This window comes from Notolepis coatsorum (assembly GCF_963971535.1).
Source record: "Notolepis coatsorum genome assembly, chromosome: 6".
Taxonomy (NCBI): Eukaryota; Metazoa; Chordata; class Actinopteri; order Aulopiformes; family Paralepididae; genus Notolepis; species Notolepis coatsorum.
In genome coordinates, this window is record NC_140170.1 from 72378734 (window position 1) to 72398862 (window position 20129).

The window sequence follows — 20129 nt, forward strand, 5'->3', positions numbered from 1 at the left end:
CTAGTAAGAGTAGATACATGATATGTAGATAATAGATAGTATCTGATATGTAAAAGGATTATATGCAGGTATGTACAGACAGATGAGGATATATATATATACACGATGAGAATAAATATATATACAGCGTTATTGTACATGCAATCACAGTTTTATATGGGTCATATGCAGGAGTAGAATGGGTATATATAATATTATAGAAGGATTCCATGAGTCCAAGACTTGCTCGTTGTTCCACAAGGGGGCGGTGTTAAGCAGACCGGCCCATTTTGATGAGATATATGTGCTTCAGTTAGCACTTTAGCTTGCTTAGCATAACTTCTAATCTCTTCCAATACACGACCTGATGGATCAAGACAGGAAAGCGCCATCGGGTTATAGTCAGTCACATGTACACATTCTTAAGTAACACCGGCGGAAGGGTGGAGGTCAAATCGAACTCACCCCCCTCTTATTAGGTAAAGTGGACTCGCCTGGTCGCTGACGTCACGGGTGATGTACTCTAGTAGTGACTGAGGTCGCAGCCCGTCGTCTTGACTTCCAGCAGCTCAACAACACAGACATGGTGAGGCGCGCTAACTAACTAACTACACGATTACACACAATAACAATACTATACTACACTAGAACTCATTCATGTTACACCGTATTTTGTATTGTGTTTGGTTATTTCGTTTGTGTGAAAACGCCTAGCCTGCTCGCTAGCTGTGTTAGTACATTCCACCGCTTCAGCTAACAGTTAGCGTCACTTTGCCTTCAATATAATGAAGATTAAATAAAATCCACTAACGTTAAATATGTTGTGTTTTCCCTTTTTACTCCGTCTCCTTGAACGTCGACAGTCTGACTTCTCTGAGGACCAGATCATCGGTGAGTAACTGACGACACAAGTTATTAATGTCAATTTGATCACATCATCATAGAGATATCAATGTGGATGTCATCATATATCATAGGTGTTACTGTGGATGTGATCATGTCATATATATATATATATCATAATGTGGACTAGATGTTGAATACGTTGTTCTGACTCTGTAGTGGATGAATCAGTGGGACACTGACAGACTGGATCCACGGTGAGAGGATTAATAATAAACATGTTGTTTCCAGCTCGTTTTTAAAACCAAACAGAATAACGACAGACTGATGATACTAATAATGCACCCGGGTATGATTCATGAGTGTTGGTTTATTGTGATGCATGTCGGAGCTTGTTGTAATGTTGTCCCTGGTTAGCAGCTATAGCCATGCTAGCTTCTTCATTTTGGTCATTTTTAATAAAAGGCAGTCTTGCGCGAATCGTGACCGTACAGTAAGTTATGTGATAGCTATTCTAGTTTAATTTGGAGCGATCAAAACCACGTAAACCACATGTTTCTGACTGGAGGCTATTTTGTGAGCTATAACATTTTGAAGGCGTCGCCCAAACCCTCCTTCTTCCTGGTCTCAGTCCAGTACAGTAAACCTCCCTGACTGTACAGAGAAACACAACGACTGTGTTTACAGTTTGTTTGTATACGTCGTTGCTTTGTTTCGCATAACCTGTGACCTTGTTTGGGAGTCTTGTTTCGTAGTGGATATATCTCCTGTGTGTTTGAAGGAGGATCGTTGACAGATTACCAAACCAGGGCGGTCGCTATAGTTTTCACTGCCATATAAGGGAAAATGAGCCTCTTCCCGTCACTAGATGAGCTCAAATAAAGCTGCATACCATGATGGGACACTCAGTGGCTCAGTGGGATAACCAATGGCCCTGTGATGTCAGACAGCCTCCCACTCCCACATGACCTAAATGTTGGGGAAAAAATGGTCATCGTCATTATGGTAATGGATAACTATGTTGTTTTTTCTTTAGCCCCGTGTGATTTATTATAACATCACTAACGGTACTGCTTGTTGATTTTCCTCCATGCCTGGCTTGTATTGTGTGTTCACTTGAGACGCTACACACATAAATAATCTATCTGGTCCAACGTCTGAGGTCCTCTTCTGTGTGTCCCCCCCGATAGAGTTTAAGGAGGCGTTCCTGCTGTTCGACAGGACGGGGGATGGGAAGATCAGCTACAGCCAGTGTGGGGATGTCATGCGTGCCCTGGGCCAGAACCCCGTCAACGCAGAGGTGCTCAAGGTGCTCGGAAACCCCAAATCGGAAGGTACGTTCCCGCTCTGACCCAGTACCAGCGGTGACCCCGTTACTATGGTGCCTCGGATGGAGAAAACGGCCGCCTAGTGTGCTTCCAGCGGATGAGCCTAATCCACGGGGTGTTGTGCTCTCGGGTGTCGTGGGTCGAGTGTCTTGCCGGCCCCATGCTGCGTGAGGCTTGGTCTGGTGTAGCAGCCCGTTGAAGGATGTCAACTTCTCTGCATGCAAAGCATTTAGTCTTATCAGTGGCGGCCTTAGGGGCCTTGTGTTTGTCCACTTCCTTAACCAGCTCTGTCCTGTTCATACTTACACTGGGTGGAGACGCATTCTTAGAATGCGTCGGAACGGATGTCTGTATGCTGTGGTGGGATAAGGTTGTCAATGTTGATGTAAACTGACATTTAATGGTCATCAAAAAGGAATATTTGATAGGGTGCCATTGTGTATGTGGGTTCATTGTGTTTTTAACATACATAGTTAATCTGCTGTCTTTTATTTAGGCGGATGACAATTTACTAATCTCTATTTATGAATGTGGTAAAGGTCATTTTCCTTTTTCCCAGTCCTTTTTGATGACTATATGGTCCTAATCTGAGTAGCAACGGTCCTCATCTGAACAGGTTTAGCCTGTGAACTCTCAAGTTTGAGACATTTAAGGCTACTTGTGGAGCCTATTCAAATGTCTTTAACGCATACACACACATCACATAAACAAACAGTTTCACTCACGTACACACACTCGCTCACGTTCTGGACCTACAGTTTTGTGCAGTAACACGTTTCCTTTTGGAGATTCAAAATTAAGTTCTCTCCTTACTGGACTCTTGTCCTGCCGCAGACTGAGTCTAATTCATTCTATGACCTCATGCCGTGTACTGATTGGTTGTCCTTACCTGGATCTGTAGAAATGAACCACAAGATGCTGGATTTCGAGCAGTTCCTGCCCATGCTCCAGGCCATCGCTAAGAACAAGGACCAGGGGTCTTTCGAGGACTTTGTAGAGGGACTGCGTGTCTTCGACAAGGAGGGAAACGGCACGGTGATGGGAGCTGAGCTACGTCACGTCCTCACTACACTAGGTAAGACCCATAGAGATGAGCTAAGTCACGTCCTCACTACACTAGGTAAGACCCATAGAGATGAGCTAAGTCACGTCCTCACTACACTAGGTAAGACCCATAGAGATGAGCTATGTCATGTTCTCACTACACTAGGTAAGACCCATAGAGATGAGCTACGTCATGTTCTCACTACACTAGGTAAGACTCATAAAGATGAGCTACGTCATGTCCTCACTACACTAGGTAAGACCCATAGAGATGATGAGCTACGTTATGTCCTCACTACACTAGGTAAGACCCATAGAGATGATGAGCTACGTCATGTCCTCACTACACTAGGTAAGACCCATAGAGATGATGAGCTACGTCATGTCCTCACTACACTAGGTAAGACCCATAGAGACGAGCTACGTCATGTCCTCACTACACTAGGTAAGACCCATAGCCTGACTCCATGTGAGTGGGAGGATCTTCTACACGGTGTGTAGGGGAAACTGACTGTTCTCATGTGTCCACTGCCACCATAGTGGTTCAATCACTTCTTTTCACTAAGAGGTTAGTAACGTGTTCCAACTGCTATTGAATCTCCAAATGAGCAAGAAGCAGTTTTGCCTTCTGGGTAGAAGACTGGTAGAGTTTTGTGAAGTGTCCTCTTAACGGCGAGGTGGCTGTGAGGACACACGCTGTGTTGTACTGTGTAGAGAGGAGCTACACGCTCTAGGGCTGCACGATTAATCTATTTTAAATCGAAATCGCGATTTGGAATGGTGCAATTATCAAATCGCAAAAAAAAACGCAATTTTCTTTTTTTTATAATATTTTTTTTATTTATTTAACCAGGAAGCCCCATTGCGATACAAGATCGGTTTGGGAGAGGGAGGTAAGGGGTTTTAGATTGTGTGTTGTGAAGTTTAGACTTCAGAGAGGGAGAGTAAAGTACAGAAAAAAAGGTACCGTTGGGTACCGGTATCTATTCCCAGATTGTGGGGCTGCTTAAAAAAAATTATAATCTCAAATTTTATCGCAATCGCAATATCTGTCAGAAAAATTGCATTTAGATTATTTCCCAAAATCGTGCAGCCCTAACACGCTCTAGCTTTAACATGTTGTGTTGTACTGTGTAGAGGAGCTACACGCTCTAGCTTTAACATGTTGTGTTCTGTGTAGAGAGGAGCTACACGCTCTAGCTTTAACATGTTGTGTAGAGGAGCGACACGCTCTAGCTTTAACATGTTGTGTAGAGGAGCGACACGCTCTAGCTTTAACATGTTGTGTAGAGGAGCGACACGCTCTAGCTTTAACATGTTGTGTAGAGAGGAGCTACACGCTCTAGCTTTAACATGTTGTGTAGAGGAGCGACACGCTCTAGCTTTAACATGTTGTGTAGAGGAGCGACACGCTCTAGCTTTAACATGTTGTGTAGACGAGCGACACGCTCTAGCTTTAACACTAACTCCTAAAGACTCCAAATATGGTTGAAACACACTTATCTAACACATTCCCTCAAACTTCCCCAAGGCGATCAATATAGGAATATCTTATCTTATCGTCCCAATCAGGCCTACTCTGTCTACTGTTTAGTTTCAAAGGTCTTCTATTGTCTTGATTGATGACGTCGTCAGTGTCACTCAGTAATGATCAGGACCTTGGCACCACAACAGAGGCTTCATCACAAGTTACTAGTAGTAGACCATGCCCCCTTCTGACCAGAGTTTGGGGGAGGGAGGGGGGGAGAGTCTGCATCCTCCCCCATGAATTACAAAATGTAAAGGTTTTTGTCAGATTTTTTTAACAGCTCAAATGCCCACGCTTCTAATTACCGGGGAAACTAACCGACAGGTTCTTTGTCTTGCCGGGAAAGCGGGAGCCCTTTGCCCCCCCTACCTCTCACCATCACAGAACCCCCACGTCTTTAACAAGAATGTTTTACATCGTTACTAACGCTTCGTCACGCTGCAGGTGAGAAGATGACAGAAGAGGAGGTGGAGACTCTACTAGCAGGACACGAAGACGCCAACGGCTGCATCAACTATGAAGGTAAAACCAGTGATTGTTCTGGGAACACTGACCAAAGGGCTTTTAAACCAGACTAAGGCCTTAATGGCTACACTAAAGGAAAACGACAACGTTTCATTTTCGAATTATTTCGTTTGCATGTCCAAGTTAAAAGGCAACACCGTTTTAGCTGGCATTTTCGTTTTCCTAGCGGCAACGCTCAAAGGGTTGTGTTGCCAAACTGCCTACAATGTACCACATGAAATAAACAAGTTTTATCAAATGGCCTACACTGTACTACTACATGAAAAACTAGCTTTATCAAACAGAAACAGCCTACACTATACTACATGAAATAAAGGAGTGTAATGAATGTAAAACTCCAGAGTAGCTTTTCAATGTGCTGTTGTCTGAGTGTTGCTGACTCAGTCCTGTGTCACTGTCTGAGTGATGTTTGACTCACTGACTCAGGCCTGTGTCGCTATGCAAGTGATGTTTGACTCACTGACTTAAGTGTTCCTGTCCCTCAGCCCTGATCCGCAACATCATCAACGGCTGAGTCGAGGGTACGAGCAGAACCCCCCCCCCCCCCCCCGCGCTTTGCTTTCTCCTCTCTCCTAGCGCTGCCTCAGCTGTTCGCATGGTCGTCAGGGGCGAACAGTTCAAAACCATCACTGCACACAGTCACCAAGATCGTAGCATAAAGTGAAATGGCTCTTGAACTCTTAAAAGGGAAACATCACCAACATTTTAAATAATTAAAATGTTGTTTCCACGGTCTCTGAAAGCTCAATGAATATTTGTGAATTTGAGCTACTCTCTCCCAAAGCCAGAAACCAGAGAATTAAGACTTGAACCTTGTGGGCCGACAGAATCTTTGGAGTGGAGTTTTTATAGACCTTTTTAAAACTTACATAAAACTTACAACAAGATAAACATTCTGAATGGGCCACGGTTTATTTCCTGTTTGTGTTTTGCTGATACAACAGCTGACGTGAAATGAACTTTGGTCCAAGCTGTTTCCATTAGAATAAAGCTAATTTTGATAACATAGTGATTTGATTAGATAAAAATATATTTGTCATCATACAGCACTAGTAATAGTACAGCGAAAATAAGTTTGCCATCCAACCAGAGTGCAAATGTAACAGTAAAGTGCAATAGTAATATACAGGATATTAAACTGGGTACAAAATATACAAATTGGTACTACGGAGTGTAGTGCTAAGGTGTATGTACAGAGTTGTAGTATAATATGTACAGTGATACAGGTATAAAGACACTATGGTAGTAGTCATACTGTCCAGCAGTGTAACTAGTAAGAGTAGGGATAGATATAGTATCTACAGATATGTAAAAGGACTATGCAGATAAATACAGACTGGTGTGGACGGGTATATAGCTGTGGTGTCATCAGCTCTACCTGTACACACGGAGCAGAACATTCCCCTGGTGCTCTGTGTGACCTCGACCCTCTTTCGCCACTCATCGTCTTCAGACGTTATACCTGACATGACGTCAAGTTTGAGTTTTAGAACTGTAATCTCTGGATTCTGGAGAGCGTTGTTGACGTTCAGTAATGGCTTTTGACTTGGGCATTATTTAATTTTAATTTCAAACCTTTATTTAAACTCGAAAGGCAACTGAGGTTTCTCTCACGTCGAGTGTACATACAGAAATAACAACAAAAAGCATATAAAATAACTAAGACAATGAGGCGAGACGAAAGTAAGGATAGCAAATCAATTAAAACAAGTACAACTTCATTGACGAAGGTTGGAGATCAAGGTCTCAAGTTTTAAGGACTGTTGGAGTTAATTTCATGAGCTAGAGGGGCATCATAGCAAAATGCCGATTTACCCTGCTCCGAGCAAACTCTGGTGACCTTAAACACCAGCCATTAAGAATAAAACTTAATGAATTCTTAATTTGAGTGGCGTTCCTCTTTTTGACGCAAGTCTAATTCGAACGAGAAAACCACTTTGTCTGTAGAAGGTAACCGAGAGGAATGTGATGCAGCCATTCCATTACCAAAAGCAGTAGGTGCAGCCTGGCCTTGGCCTCTGTGCAGTGATGGTGTTGTCTGAGCCCGCTGGCTTCCTAAATAGGAGAGGTTTTGGCTTCGGTGTGACTCTGTCTATGCTAACGTTCTCTCCTGCAGACTCTTCCCCCGCCTCCCCTCGCTGTGTAGCCTGCATGCAGAAGCTCCATTGAAGCTCCATTGGCTCTCACAGGCGCTGGCTTTGATTGGACGAGGGCAGCCCAGGGGGGTGTGGTGTTTTGGGGTGTAGAGTAGTAATGCACTGATACCATAATCTGATTTCGGTTATCGGGGAGAATTCCTAAGTGCTAAACTCTGACACTTCGAGCCACCTGCTAGCTTAGCACAAATAATGGAAGCGGACAGTGCCGGTTAGCCTTCGGGAGAGGTGTTAGTTGGACAATGCCTAGTCTAACCGGCACTGTCCGCTTCCATTCATTGTGCTAAGCTAGGCTAACGTGCAGCCAGATAGCTTTCTACTGAACGCACAGAGAGGAAACTGGTATCTATCTTCTTGTCTCTCTCTGAATGTTGGGGTGTTCCTTAAGTTTCCTGAATGGGTATAGTGAGTGGACAGTGTGGTATGGGTGCATCCATGGTAGAGGACTGCTGTGTCTACTGCTGACACCAGATCAGATGTGGGACGGGGCTTTGCTCGTGGTGAAATATACAATGTACTAATGAATTACTGTATACAAAGGAAACGGAAGGAAGTCAGGATGAGGTATGACATCCTCCTCACACTACTGCAGAGACACTACTTCTCCTCCGCCTCTCGCATGGAACTTACCGCTCGCTTGTATTGTAGATTTACGGTATCTAAAGGTTTTTTTTTTTTTTTTTTTTTTTTTTTTTTTTTTTTTTTTCATTTTTTTTTGACACATAACGATGGTCATTCCATAAATCACCAACGTTTTACCAGCTGATGTTGCAGCATTGTCCGAAAAGGGCTAGGGAGAAGCACTAGGCTTGTCGGGCCCTACCCCTGAAGACTTCCGTTTCGTTTTTTATTTATAAAAAAAAAAATCATTTACATAGTACATGCATATAGTTCACATTACAGTACTCGTATAGTACACATTACAGTATAGTATACCTGCAGTATATAATAGTATATAGTACATAATAGTGTATACAACACATATAATGAGATATATAGTACATGCTATATACAATATATAGTGTAAATATAGTTTAATATAATATACAAATTAATTATAATATGATTATATAATGTAATATGATATAACGTACAATACAGTATCATGTATTTTTTTTTATTAATATGCAATTAAAGCTCTTCTTCCCCTATGTACCTATCGAAAATAGATTTTTTTTTTAGTCTAGATTTGAATTGATTTATGTTTTCACAATATTTTTGTTCATCCTCTAGCCCAGTGGTTCCCAAAGTCGGGGTCGCGACCCAAAGGTGGGCCGCGAACAGCCACGGGTGGGCCGCGAGATGATTTAAAAAAAAACGTTTTTAAATTTTTTTTTTAAATTTTTAATTTAATTTTTTTTTATTTTTTTGTCAGGCCACTGAACTTAGAAGCAGGCCAGGACAGTGTTTCTAGTTGTATTCTAAAATTCTATTCTATTGTATTCTAAAATGTGACTATATGGTTTTATATTAACTTAATAAATAAACAAAAACGAAAAATCTACTTATTTCAACGAACATTTCAAACTAAATAACAGATTATGCACATAAAACGCTGAAAACAACCGAAGCAACAATAGTATTTTAATGAGGCTATTATTATTATCATTATTATTTTGCAACAAGTTATCCCTCTCATAAATAGCACATATAAATGAATAACTAACTTGAACTAACTTAATAGGATTGAAGTGATATTTGGCTTAAAAAATCGGTCACATGGCAATAAAAAATAAAAAACGACGATGTGCATTGGGCCGCGGCTCTCTGACGCCTTATTTTCTGGGCCCTGGCCTGAAAAGTTTGGGAACCCCTGCTCTAGCCCATTACACATTTTCAGGTTGGTTTTCATCACAGGTTTTTTAGTGGATGTCTGACCACTAGAAGCGCTGTTGAAAGGAGATGTTTAGTAGAACGCTTTTCGAATGTAAAAGCCGGATACCGGTGTTTTATTTCTTCTCTTTTACTTAAGTTTATCCAAGTGGTTTTGCTGTGCCACAATCTGCCTGTTTCACATTAATTCCGACAGACCACATCCTACAACAGGGATCATCCATGTTACCAGACCACATCCTACAACAGGGATCATCCATGTTACCAGACCACATCCTACAACACACAGCGATCATCCATGTTACCAGACTACACACGGCGATCATCCACGAGTTAACAATGCTTGCTAATGTTGGCTAACTACAGAAATACAGAACTACAGCGTGCCTCCGTGATGACTGTGATTTACTCATCATTAGTAGCAACACTTGTAAAACTGACTGGAACTAGATGAAATCATTAATTTAGCTCCATGTCTAAACGTAGAGAACGTGCCCGTTTAATGCGTTCACTTTATTTAAAATGTTTACACATTCGCCCTATAAAACGAATACAAAACACACTATAAAAATGCGGATTAACTATTTAACCGTTAAGAATATCGTGTTAATTTTAAAACGACTGGTTAACCAGCTGAACAGGATATCCTGCACATCCCTAATTGCCAGAGATTAACGCTGGCTTGACCTGCACTGGCAGCCGGTTATCAATTGTCACGGTTGCTGTAGGTTGGTAAAGATATGCCTCCTAAAATGTCTAAACGGAAGTACAGGCTTTCCGGTTTCGACAAAACAATTATAGAAACGTGTGAAGTGCACAATATTTCCTCGTTTAAGCCACAGCAACTGCTTTGCCTGAAGAATTTACTACATGACCGGGGCGTTCTAGCATGTTTGCTGACAGGATCCGGGAAAAGTTTGGTCCGTTCGGAGGCAGCTTCCAGGGGAAGTACATACACCAGCAATTCTACCCCATTGACACTTTCGGCAGTAGTTCTTTACCAGGCTTTATCTCACGGAGATAAAAACTGGGAACGAAGTTACGGTTGCTGTGGTTGTTTCTCGACTCTTCCAAGGAACTGGATTGTAGCAAAAACCAGCCCCACTACTTGCTGATATCCATGACGGGATGTTGAGATTCCATGTTGTCGTTGTTTCCTGTCCGGCTCATTGACTCCCACCACTCCTGCTGTGACTCTGGAACTTCTTAACCCTTTCACTGCCGCACTACCAAACGGTTAACCCTTTCACTGCCACACGACAGCCGGTTAACCCTTTCACTACCACACTGCAGAAGGTTAACCCTATACTATCACACTACCGACGGGTTAACCTTCTGCAGTGTGGCAGTGAAAGGGTTAAGTGCAAATAACTGTGGGATACGTGACGTTATAGTCGTGTCCTCTCAGCTCTCGGGCCTGAACCAGCCCGGTCCCCTGTCCTCCTCCACACACCCTGGTTCATCTCCCACTGGGAGCCAGCCTGGTCCCCTGTCCTCCTCCACACACCCTGGTTCATCTCCCACTGGGAGCCAGCCTGGTCCCCTGTCCTCCTCCACACACCCTGGTTCATCTCCCACTGGGAGCCAAATAAGGAGTAGGGTTGTTCATCCTAACCTGTTCTCCAGGTCTTGTGCTCTCTCTCTCTGTCTCTTTCTTTCTGTCTCTCTTTCGTTTTCTCTTCGTCTTTCTTCCTCTCCGTTTCTTTCTCTCCTCTTTCTCACTGTGCCTCTTTCTCTGTCTCTTTCTCTGTCTTTCTTGTTCTCTCCCCATTGTCTCTGTTTTCCTCTCAGTCTCTTTCTTTCTTGTTCTCTCCCCTTTGTCTCTCTTTCTGTCTTTTTCTATCCCTCTCTCTGTCTCTTTCTATGTCTTGTTCTCTCTTATCGTTCTCTCTCAGAACTTGTCCAGGGGCTGTGACGGCTGGCCAGAAGATAGCTCTCATCCTCCCAGACCTCCGTACTGCCCTCCTCCCCTTCCTCCTAGCTGTGACATAGAGCGTTTCTATAAACGTCTTCATTCGCGTGTTCCGGTCCTCTCTCTCTCCTAACTAACTGAGTCATTAGATCAGACGCTGGGTGTCCCGCTGCGTGGCTCTGAGTCACTGGAACTCTCCAGAGTGTGAGACAGATGTGGGAGTAAGTCACCTGTGTGAATGCCATATACGACTCCCAGAAGTGCTGTTCTTCAGTGCTGTGCACGTTGTCGGGAGACTGCAGACGCGAAGCTGTTGACCTTATGAGGTTATTGCACACGTGGAGAGGCTGTAGGCTGAGTTCATCTGACACTGTCCAGACATCATCCTAATGTTGTCTTGTTCTCTCTCTCCCTTTCGCTCTCTCTCTGCCTCTGTCTCTTTCTCTCCGTCTCTCTTACTCTCTATCTCTGTCTCCTTCTCTTTATCTCTCTCTCTATCGTTCTCCCTCTCAGAACTCGTCCGGATGGTGATGAGCGGGTGAAGATTTCAAGAACACACCTACAGCTTAATTTTATTACTTTCTTTTTTTGTATTATGTTCGTCCGTCTCGCTCTCCAAACCATGTTGCCCCCTCCCCTCCCCCCCTGTCCCGTGTACTTTCTGTTTGTTTCTTGTCATCTTTATTTTCTTTCAGAAGTGCCTTTTCTGTGTCTTGAGTTGTAGAGACCATTCCATGATCACACCTCATCAGCCACACAGCAGCGTGCCGCCATGCTGGTGTTGTGGGCAGAATTGGCAATAACATTCCCCCCCCCCCCCCCCGTCTTTCAGCCTGCGCTCCGACCCCGTCGTCACACTTGCTGTTTTTATATGGAGAGAGATGCATGTTTATTGGCCGAGCTGTAAAGAGGACGTGCAGATCTACCAATCATGTAATACCAGTACATTCCTGTACTGTGTCCTGTTGCATCTTGACAGTATTCAATAAAATATGCGTTTCTGAAAAGAATGAGCATTTTCTTTATGATTTTTAAGTCTATGCTGATGTTTGCTTTGTATATATCAATTACTCAGGATGTCTGGGTAGTGTAGAGGTCTAAGCACTGGTGTGGCTGGGTAGTAAATGGTGCTTTTATCCAAAGCGCTTTACAATTTTTGTTCCTCACATTTACCCATTGACACTCACACACCGACGGCGGAGGCGACCATGTAAGGTGCCGACCTGCTCATCAGGAGTGGCTTGGTAGTGTAGAGATCTAAGCACTGGGATGGCTGGGTAGTGTAGAGTTCTAAGCACTGGGATGGCTGGGTAGTGTAGAGATCTAAGCTCGGGTGGATGGGTAGTGTAGAGATCTAAGCTTGGGTGGATGGGTAGTGTAGAGATCTAAGCTCGGGTGGATGGGTAGTGTAGAGATCTAAGCTCGGTGGATGGGTAGTGTACTGTAGAGGTATAAGCACTGGCGTGGATGCCGTAGTGAGGGTGTAGACTCACAGTAGGGTAGTTTACACCCTCCACAGACTGACAGTAGGGCAGCATGTGTGGTAGTCTACACCCTCCCAGACTGACGGGGCATGATGTGGTAGTCTACACCTCCCCAGACTGACCATAGAGCAGCATGTGGTAGTCTACACCCTCCCCAGACTGACGGCAGTATGGTAGTCTACACCTCCCCAGACTGACCGTAGAGCAGCATGTGGTAGTCTACACCCTCCCCAGACTGACCGTAGAGCAGCATGTGGTAGTCTACACCCTCCCCAGACTGACAGTAGGGCAGCATGTGGTAGTCTACACCCTCCCCAGACTGACTGTAGGGCAACATGTGGTAGTCTACACCCTCCCCAGACTGACTGTAGGGCAACATGTGGTAGTCTACACCCTCCCAGACTGACTGTAGGGCAACATGTGGTAGTCTACATCCTCCCAGACACAGTAGGGCAACATGTGGTAGTCTACACCCTCCCAGACGCGTGAATATTTTCCCTAACGGGGTTGCACTTCCCCTTCGGTTTGCGCGATCTGATTGGCCACTGACGTTTCTGGTCATGTGACATGTGCGCCAATCGCGTGACACCTGTTTCTGTGCCTATTTCCGCCTCGAACAGCCTGCAAACTACCTAACGCCTAGTTTATCACTGGTTAAGCTAGGCGACTCTTTCAAAGTTGGTTAAGGTTAGAGTTTGGAATCAGGGCTGGTGTTCTATCGCCCTGCTCTAAGACTAACTCTAACCTTAACCAACTTCGAAAGACTACCTAAGCTTTATCGGTGATAGAAACAGGCGTCACACAATTGGCGCACATGTCTCATGACCAGAAACGTCAGTGGCCAATCAGATCGCGCAAACCGAACGTGCAAGTGCAACCCCGTTAGGCAAAATATTCACGCCTCCCAGACTGACAGTAGGGCAACATGTGGTAGTCTACACCCTCCCCAGACTGACAGTAGGGCAGCATGTTTGATTGATTGATTGATTGAAAACTTTATTAACAGATTGCAGAATGGGTACAATACAGTACAGCTCAATACACACAATTGTTAAGGGGATGCAGACCAGAGAAAGACTTTCGTCTTGTTTACATCAGGGTCCCCCATTTTCAATTCATCAGGACATATATGACATACATGACATACAGATAGTCAGTACTGCTACATCTATACATTTATGACATACCAGATTTGCAAATACAGTACTGTTTGTGATACAGAAGGAGTCAGGAAAAGGGAGTATATACATTTGACGTAGAAACTGTACATTGGAGGAGGTTGGGTGGGGGGGGGTTGGGTACACTGGGATATTGACAACCATACTGGGTAATCTACATTGGAGGGGGGGGGGGGGGGCACACTGTATATACAAGCAAAACTGTACATTGAGGGGGGGGGGGGGGGAGACACTGTACAAACAAACAAAATTGTACATTGGACTATTGACAAAACCATACTAGGTAAATGACTGTACATTGGAGGGGGTTGGGTTCGGATATTTACAGGGGCCAGTGTTGAATTGCAGTCTCCCGTAGGTGTCCCTTGAGAGAGGTTTTGAAAGTGGGTAGTGATCCACATTCCTTTACAGCTTTGGGTAGGGCGTTCCACATTGATGTGGCATAATTGTGAAACGTGTTTAGTCCCTTATTTGAGCCGAATCTGGGTTTAACATGATTTGTGGAGCTCCCTCTGGTGTTGTGATCGTGGTATTCACTGACCTTTGGGAAGTATTTTGACATGTACATGGGTACCTTGGTCGTGTAGTGTATCTTGTAGACCAGTGTATGTGGTAGTCTACACCCTCCCAGACTGACAGTAGAGCAGCATGTGGTAGTCTACACCCTCCCATACTGACAGTAGAGCAACATGTGGTAGTGTAACTCACCAATACGTTCTGTGTCTCGAGTTCAGCCACATCGGCCTAATAATGGTCAATGGTCTCCAACTACACACCCTCAAGACCCCTACGCTCTGCATCTTCTGGCCGCCTCAGACCTACTCCTATCCGAGCTCCGGGAGGGTCATCAAAAAGAAGCCGCCTATTCTCAGTCCTTGCCCCACAATGGTGGAATGAACTACCCACCCCAGTTAGAACAGCCGAAACCCGTCCAATCTTTCGCCGTCGACTAAAGACTCACTTCTTCAACCATTATCTGAAAAAAAAAATAGATATCTAACCTTACTGTTATACACTTGTCCTAATAAACTAACCTACACTGTAGCACCCAACACTTTGATGAACATTGTTACTCAGCTGATAGAGTTGTGCCCTTCCTGATGACTTGTCGTACAGAACTTGTAAGTCGCTTTGGATAAAAGCGTCAGCTAAATGACTAAATGTAAATGTAATAAATTCCTCTAGGTGATGTCACAAAAAGGAGAGCAGACTTCTAGTGCAGACATGATTTCATCAACAATTTTGGATTAGATTTAAATGTATTCATTTGTATCTTTTATACCCAGTTTAATCACCTGCACATTGTACATTACATTTGCACTCTGGTTGGATGCCAAACTTATTTTCATTATACTGTACTTGTGCCTCTGGTTAACCTCCTACCAATACTTACTGCTACATGAACATCATTGATCTCTCTTGAAATGGCTACTGAAGAGCAGAACACCATTAGAGCTTTGCAGTAATTAAAGCCTGGCTAAATCATTAATACATCTGTTGACAGAATCCGGCTATAGGGCGACAATAATTTGGTCAAGAGGCATGGTTTCCATCTTTAGCCTTTAACTGGCGTGGTTTCTTTATTCACATGGTATGAGCAGTAACACATGAGTCCTCTGTAAGAGGTAGGTGGGGGAGAGAGGTCGAGTAGGAGGAGACATATCTATTTATACTCGCCACCTGGTGGTGTCTTAAGTAGCTCCTCCTAGAGCGCCCTCTAGTGGAAACAGTTATATATACAGTTAGACAGTTAATAACAATCATACATAGAACCTCTGACTTCAACACTCCCACTTAGGGTTGTATTAACATACTGGATAACTTCTTCGAAAAACATTTTACAAAGGAAAATAATATAATCCAAAAACATCAAAAGAATATGGCAGTCAATATCTACACACCAAACATGACCTCTGCAAATCTCTTCAATTTGGAAGCAGGTTTCATCATAGTGTCTGCTACCATGTCATCCGTTGGACAATAAATCAGTGTCATCCTTTCTTCTTTGATGACAGATCTGATGAAATGATATTTTATATCGACATGTTTACATCTCTGTCGGCACACAGGGTTTCTAGCAATCGCAATGGTTCCCTGGTTGTCCTCGTAAACAACAGTCTTCTTATATACATAGGTATCCATCCCTTCGAGCAGTTGTTCCAGATAAATACACTCCTGTATGGTCATAGCTAGAGCCATATATTCGGCTTCACAAGTTGATAGTGCCACTGTGGGCTGCTTCTTTGTTTTCCACGAAACCAGTGAGCTGTCTGCGTTCAAACTCACACAATATCCTGTGGTACTCCTTCTATCTGTGGTGTCCGCTGCCCAGTCTGCATCACTGTAGGCTTTAAGTCCTAGACCCTCGCTGCTCTTTCTGAAACACAGTTGTTTCTCTGCTGTACCTTTAAGATAACGAAAGACATGTTTTGCTGTAATCCAATGCTCCTCTGTGGGGTCAGCGACAGTTTACTCACTACAAAACATAGGTCAGGGCGGGTACATGTTGTTAAATAAATGAGGCTACCCACAGCTTCTCTGTACATTTTTACATCTGTCAGTTTCTGAGCATCCTCCTGATAGTCTAGTTTTTGATCACATGGTGTTTCCCTTGATCTACATTCTTGCATGTCAAAACGTTTCAGGATCTTTTCCACATATCTCTTCTGGGATATTTCTACACAATTGGCAGACTGTTCAAAGTCCATACCTAGAAAATGCTTTAACCTCCCAGGGTCTTTCATTTTTAATCTGGTGGAGAGCATCTCTTTCACGTGTGCTAGGCTTCTAGTGTTGTCTGCTGCTATGATCAAATCATCCACCCAAATGACTGACTCCTTTGACTCCCTCGAGTAAACACAGGGGTCTACTGGGTTCTGTAGGAAGTGATCTTCGATAAGACATGTATGAAGCATCTCGTTCCAATTTCGCCCAGACTGTTTCAGGCCGTAAATGAATTTTTCCAGCTTACACACTAGCTTCTCTCCTTTCTTTTCATAACCCTCAGGTTGTTCCATGTATATCTCCCTATCTATGGGTGCGTGCAAATAGGCTGTTTTCATATCCATCTGATGTCAAATTAAATTGTCCTCAGCTGCTTTCTGCACCACTACCCTTATACTGGTCAGATTGGCTGTGGGGGAGAATGTTTCACCGTAGTCTATCCCCTCCCTCTGACTGTAACCCTTAGCTACAAACCTCGCTTTGTACTTGTTGTGGCGTTCAATACCCTCCTTGATTGAATACACCCATTTTCCTCCCACTGTCTGTCTGCCCTCTGGTAACTTGGTTAGAGTGAAGGTGTGGTTGTCCTCTAGGGACCTCATCTCCTCATCCATTGCTCTCTCCCATTTACTTGATTCAGGGGACACTATGGCCTCTTTAAAGGTCTGAGGTACCCCACTAACTACCCTGTAGCAGTAATCAACGGTGGTGGGTGTACTGTCCTCCTCGTCACTCCCTTTCCGGGCATAGTCTGTCAGATACTTTGGGGGTCTGTGTTCCCTTGAGGGATACCTCCCACTGCTTGGGGCACTTGACGTCACCCTCGGGTGCTCCTCGTCATCGCCCTCTGGGGGTGGCTGACTGTCTGCCTGCACGACCGTGCTAAGTACACTGGGCTGATGTGTCTCTGTTTCTACACACCTTACTCTGGAGTCCAGCTCTGGCTCCTCTGTCTGTGTCTCGCCCTCACATGTTGTCTTTGTGACAAACTTGACTAGCCTGTGTTTCTGCACTCCCCCTTTACCGGGATAATAAACCAGGAAAGCGGGGCTTCCCTTGTCATGCCCTACAAAGAGTCCTTTTTCACATCTGGACTCGAGCTTTCCTCTGTCCTGCAGGTATGCATAACACACTGATCCAAATCGGTGCATTCTGGCTAGATTACACTTCTTTCCTGTCAGTGCTGTATACAGGGTGGTGCCCGTGTGCTTATTAAAGCACCTGTTTCTGGTGTAAGCGGCTTCTTGCACCGCATAGTGCCATAGGCTCTTAGGTAAGTTACTATCTACTAGCTTACACCTAGCCATCTCGAAAAGAGTGCGCCATTCCCTCTCTGCCACTCCGTTCTGGTGTGGGGAATATGGACATGACGTCTCGTGTCTTATCCTGTTCCTCCTCAACAGTGATTGGAACTCTCTGTTTGTGAATTCGGTTCCGTTGTCGGACCTCAAACATCTTACGTTACCATAAGGGGCTATGTCTGCCAGGAATTTTTCCGCGGCCTGGAGTGTGTCACTCTTTGCTTTAAGAAAGTAAACAAACACTGCCCCTGTGCACACGTCTGTAAAAGACTGTACATATCTAAAGCCTCCTATGGACTTGTTTCTTACTGGACCGGCAAGATCTGTGTTAACCAACGCAAGTGGTACCTTTACTTTTTCTGTGGGATTTCTGTTTCTCGATTGAGCAAACTTCCCCTTTATGGGGGGCGTGGCTAGGCGAGCAATGGAGTAATACGCTTTTTGTTCTTGCTCCCGTCGAATCTCTACTTTTTGTTATTTTATCTTAATTTAATAAGCTTACGGATTTACAAAACTTAGTGAATCTTACTCAGGGTACATTTGTTCAAACCGTTGGTCATTTTTTACACGGACAGATGGCATCAAGCTTACGCAAACACGGATTCGTCCCGATTACAACTAGGCCTGAAAAAGCCTCGAATTCCACTCCAAATCCGATATCGCAGAGATAATACAATCGGAATTGAAAGGTACACTTTCCAAAGAGTTCGACCTTATCAGAAATGATTTGAAAGCGATGAAGGAGGAAATGCGAAGCTGTGTAGCGACACTGCGTGTGGACATGAACAAAATGGAGGTTGCGGTTAAGGACGTGGAGGGTGGTCTCTCGAGGTGGTCGGACGAGGTGGTAACGCTACAAGCCACAGTCGAAGACCTAAAGACGGAGGTGACCGGTCTCAGGGGAAAGTGTGATGACATGGAAGGAAGAATGAGGAGGTGTAACGTGAGGATAATCGGAGTGGCTGAGACGGATGGCTCAAGTTCCACTGCATCGGTCTCAAGGCTATTGAAAGGCGTGCTGCAAATGGATGATGAAGTGCTGGTAGACCGCTCGCACAGAGCACTGGGGCCAAAGAGGCCAGACGGGAAGCCCCGTGCTATTGTGGCTAAACTCCACTATTACCAAGACTGTGTCGAGACGGGCGCGCGCTCAGGCTCCATTACAGGTCAATGGAATGTCTATTGCAATCTTCCCCGACTATGCCACGGGCGTTGCGAAGGCCAGGGCTGCGTTTACGGAGGTGAGGAAGATATTACGAGGCTGTGAAGGCGTCCGATACGGCATTTTTTTTCCAGCCCGACTTCGCATCACGCACAGGGAAAAAGAGAAAGAGTTCATCGATGCAGGTGAAGCAATGAGCTACGTCAGAAAGAACATTGTGCACGCAGCAGTGGGTGAGACCACATAGAAAGAGAGATGTATCGGTGTGCACGTGCTGCTTATGATATGCAGGTGATGTGAACAATGTATCATATTAACTCCAACAGGACAATATATATAAAACAGAGGATATGGAGAGGGCTTCAGCGTTCTTATTTTGTTTCAGGTAGGTGCTCTTTGGATTAAATCCGGGGTAGGATTCGCTTATAAAAGAAAGGTTGAGATCCAAGGCAGCTCTACAATTTTTTAAAAAGCCTTTATTTATTAGCTTACATTATTTAGAAAAATCTTTTTAAAAAACCGACATGTTTCGGCCTACATGGCCTTCTTCAGGGTGTTGTAGCTGTGACAAAAACAGTACTGTGACTAAATAGAGGAAAAAAGGAAAAAACATAACTCAGGGAGTGACTAATTACAATGGGGGACAGCTGGTCCCAATTAAATGAATGCAAAGCAACATTCTCAACTTGAGTTGAAGAAATATACAGTGTGAACAGTGTATAATTTTGGCCCCAATAGGACGTGTGTATACACATACAGACATAAATATGTACACACATGCTCACACCTAGGATGACGCACGCGCTCGCATACCTAATAGATGCACTATCTAGAGATTCTAGGCGTACTACACACACGTGAGCGCGTACTACACGCATGCACAGACACACATACACATTTACACATTATACAGACACGAGGGCACGGACCCACACACTCACGCCTACACACCCATACGTTTACACCTTGGCTGTGTCCGATACATCCATACACACACACACATAGGTTCACGTGCACGCAAATGCACGAACACTGAAGGGCATATGCCCAGGTACACACCCATTTGTAGACGCATGGACACACGCACACTCCCACACCTCTTCCAATTTATTTTATTCTATATCACCCAATC

General features: G+C 44.3%; 1 protein-coding gene across 2 annotated transcripts; it reads left to right on the forward strand.

Annotated features, from left to right (window-relative positions):
• The first annotated feature begins 445 nt into the window (after positions 1-445).
• On the forward strand, positions 446-12152 carry myl6 (myosin, light chain 6, alkali, smooth muscle and non-muscle). 2 transcript variants are annotated; one of them, XM_084317339.1, is made up of 7 exons: positions 446-565; positions 843-870; positions 2013-2156; positions 3052-3225; positions 5167-5244; positions 5733-5768; positions 11662-12152. In XM_084317339.1, exons 1-6 carry the CDS (start codon positions 563-565, stop codon positions 5759-5761), a joined length of 456 nt encoding a protein of 151 aa, XP_084173465.1. In that variant the 5' UTR covers positions 446-562; the 3' UTR covers positions 5762-5768; positions 11662-12152. The 2 variants fall into 2 exon arrangements, with proteins under 2 accessions (XP_084173465.1, XP_084173464.1); XM_084317338.1 differs by lacking the exon at positions 5733-5768.
• The last annotated feature ends 7977 nt before the right edge of the window (positions 12153-20129 follow it).

Coding starts and splice junctions, on each gene's coding strand:
- myl6 (XM_084317339.1), top strand. Junction 2,157..3,051: donor CGGAAACCCCAAATCGGAAG/GTACGTTCCCGC, acceptor CTGGATCTGTAG/AAATGAACCACAAGATGCTG. Junction 5,245..5,732: donor CGGCTGCATCAACTATGAAG/GTAAAACCAGTG, acceptor CCTGTCCCTCAG/CCCTGATCCGCAACATCATC.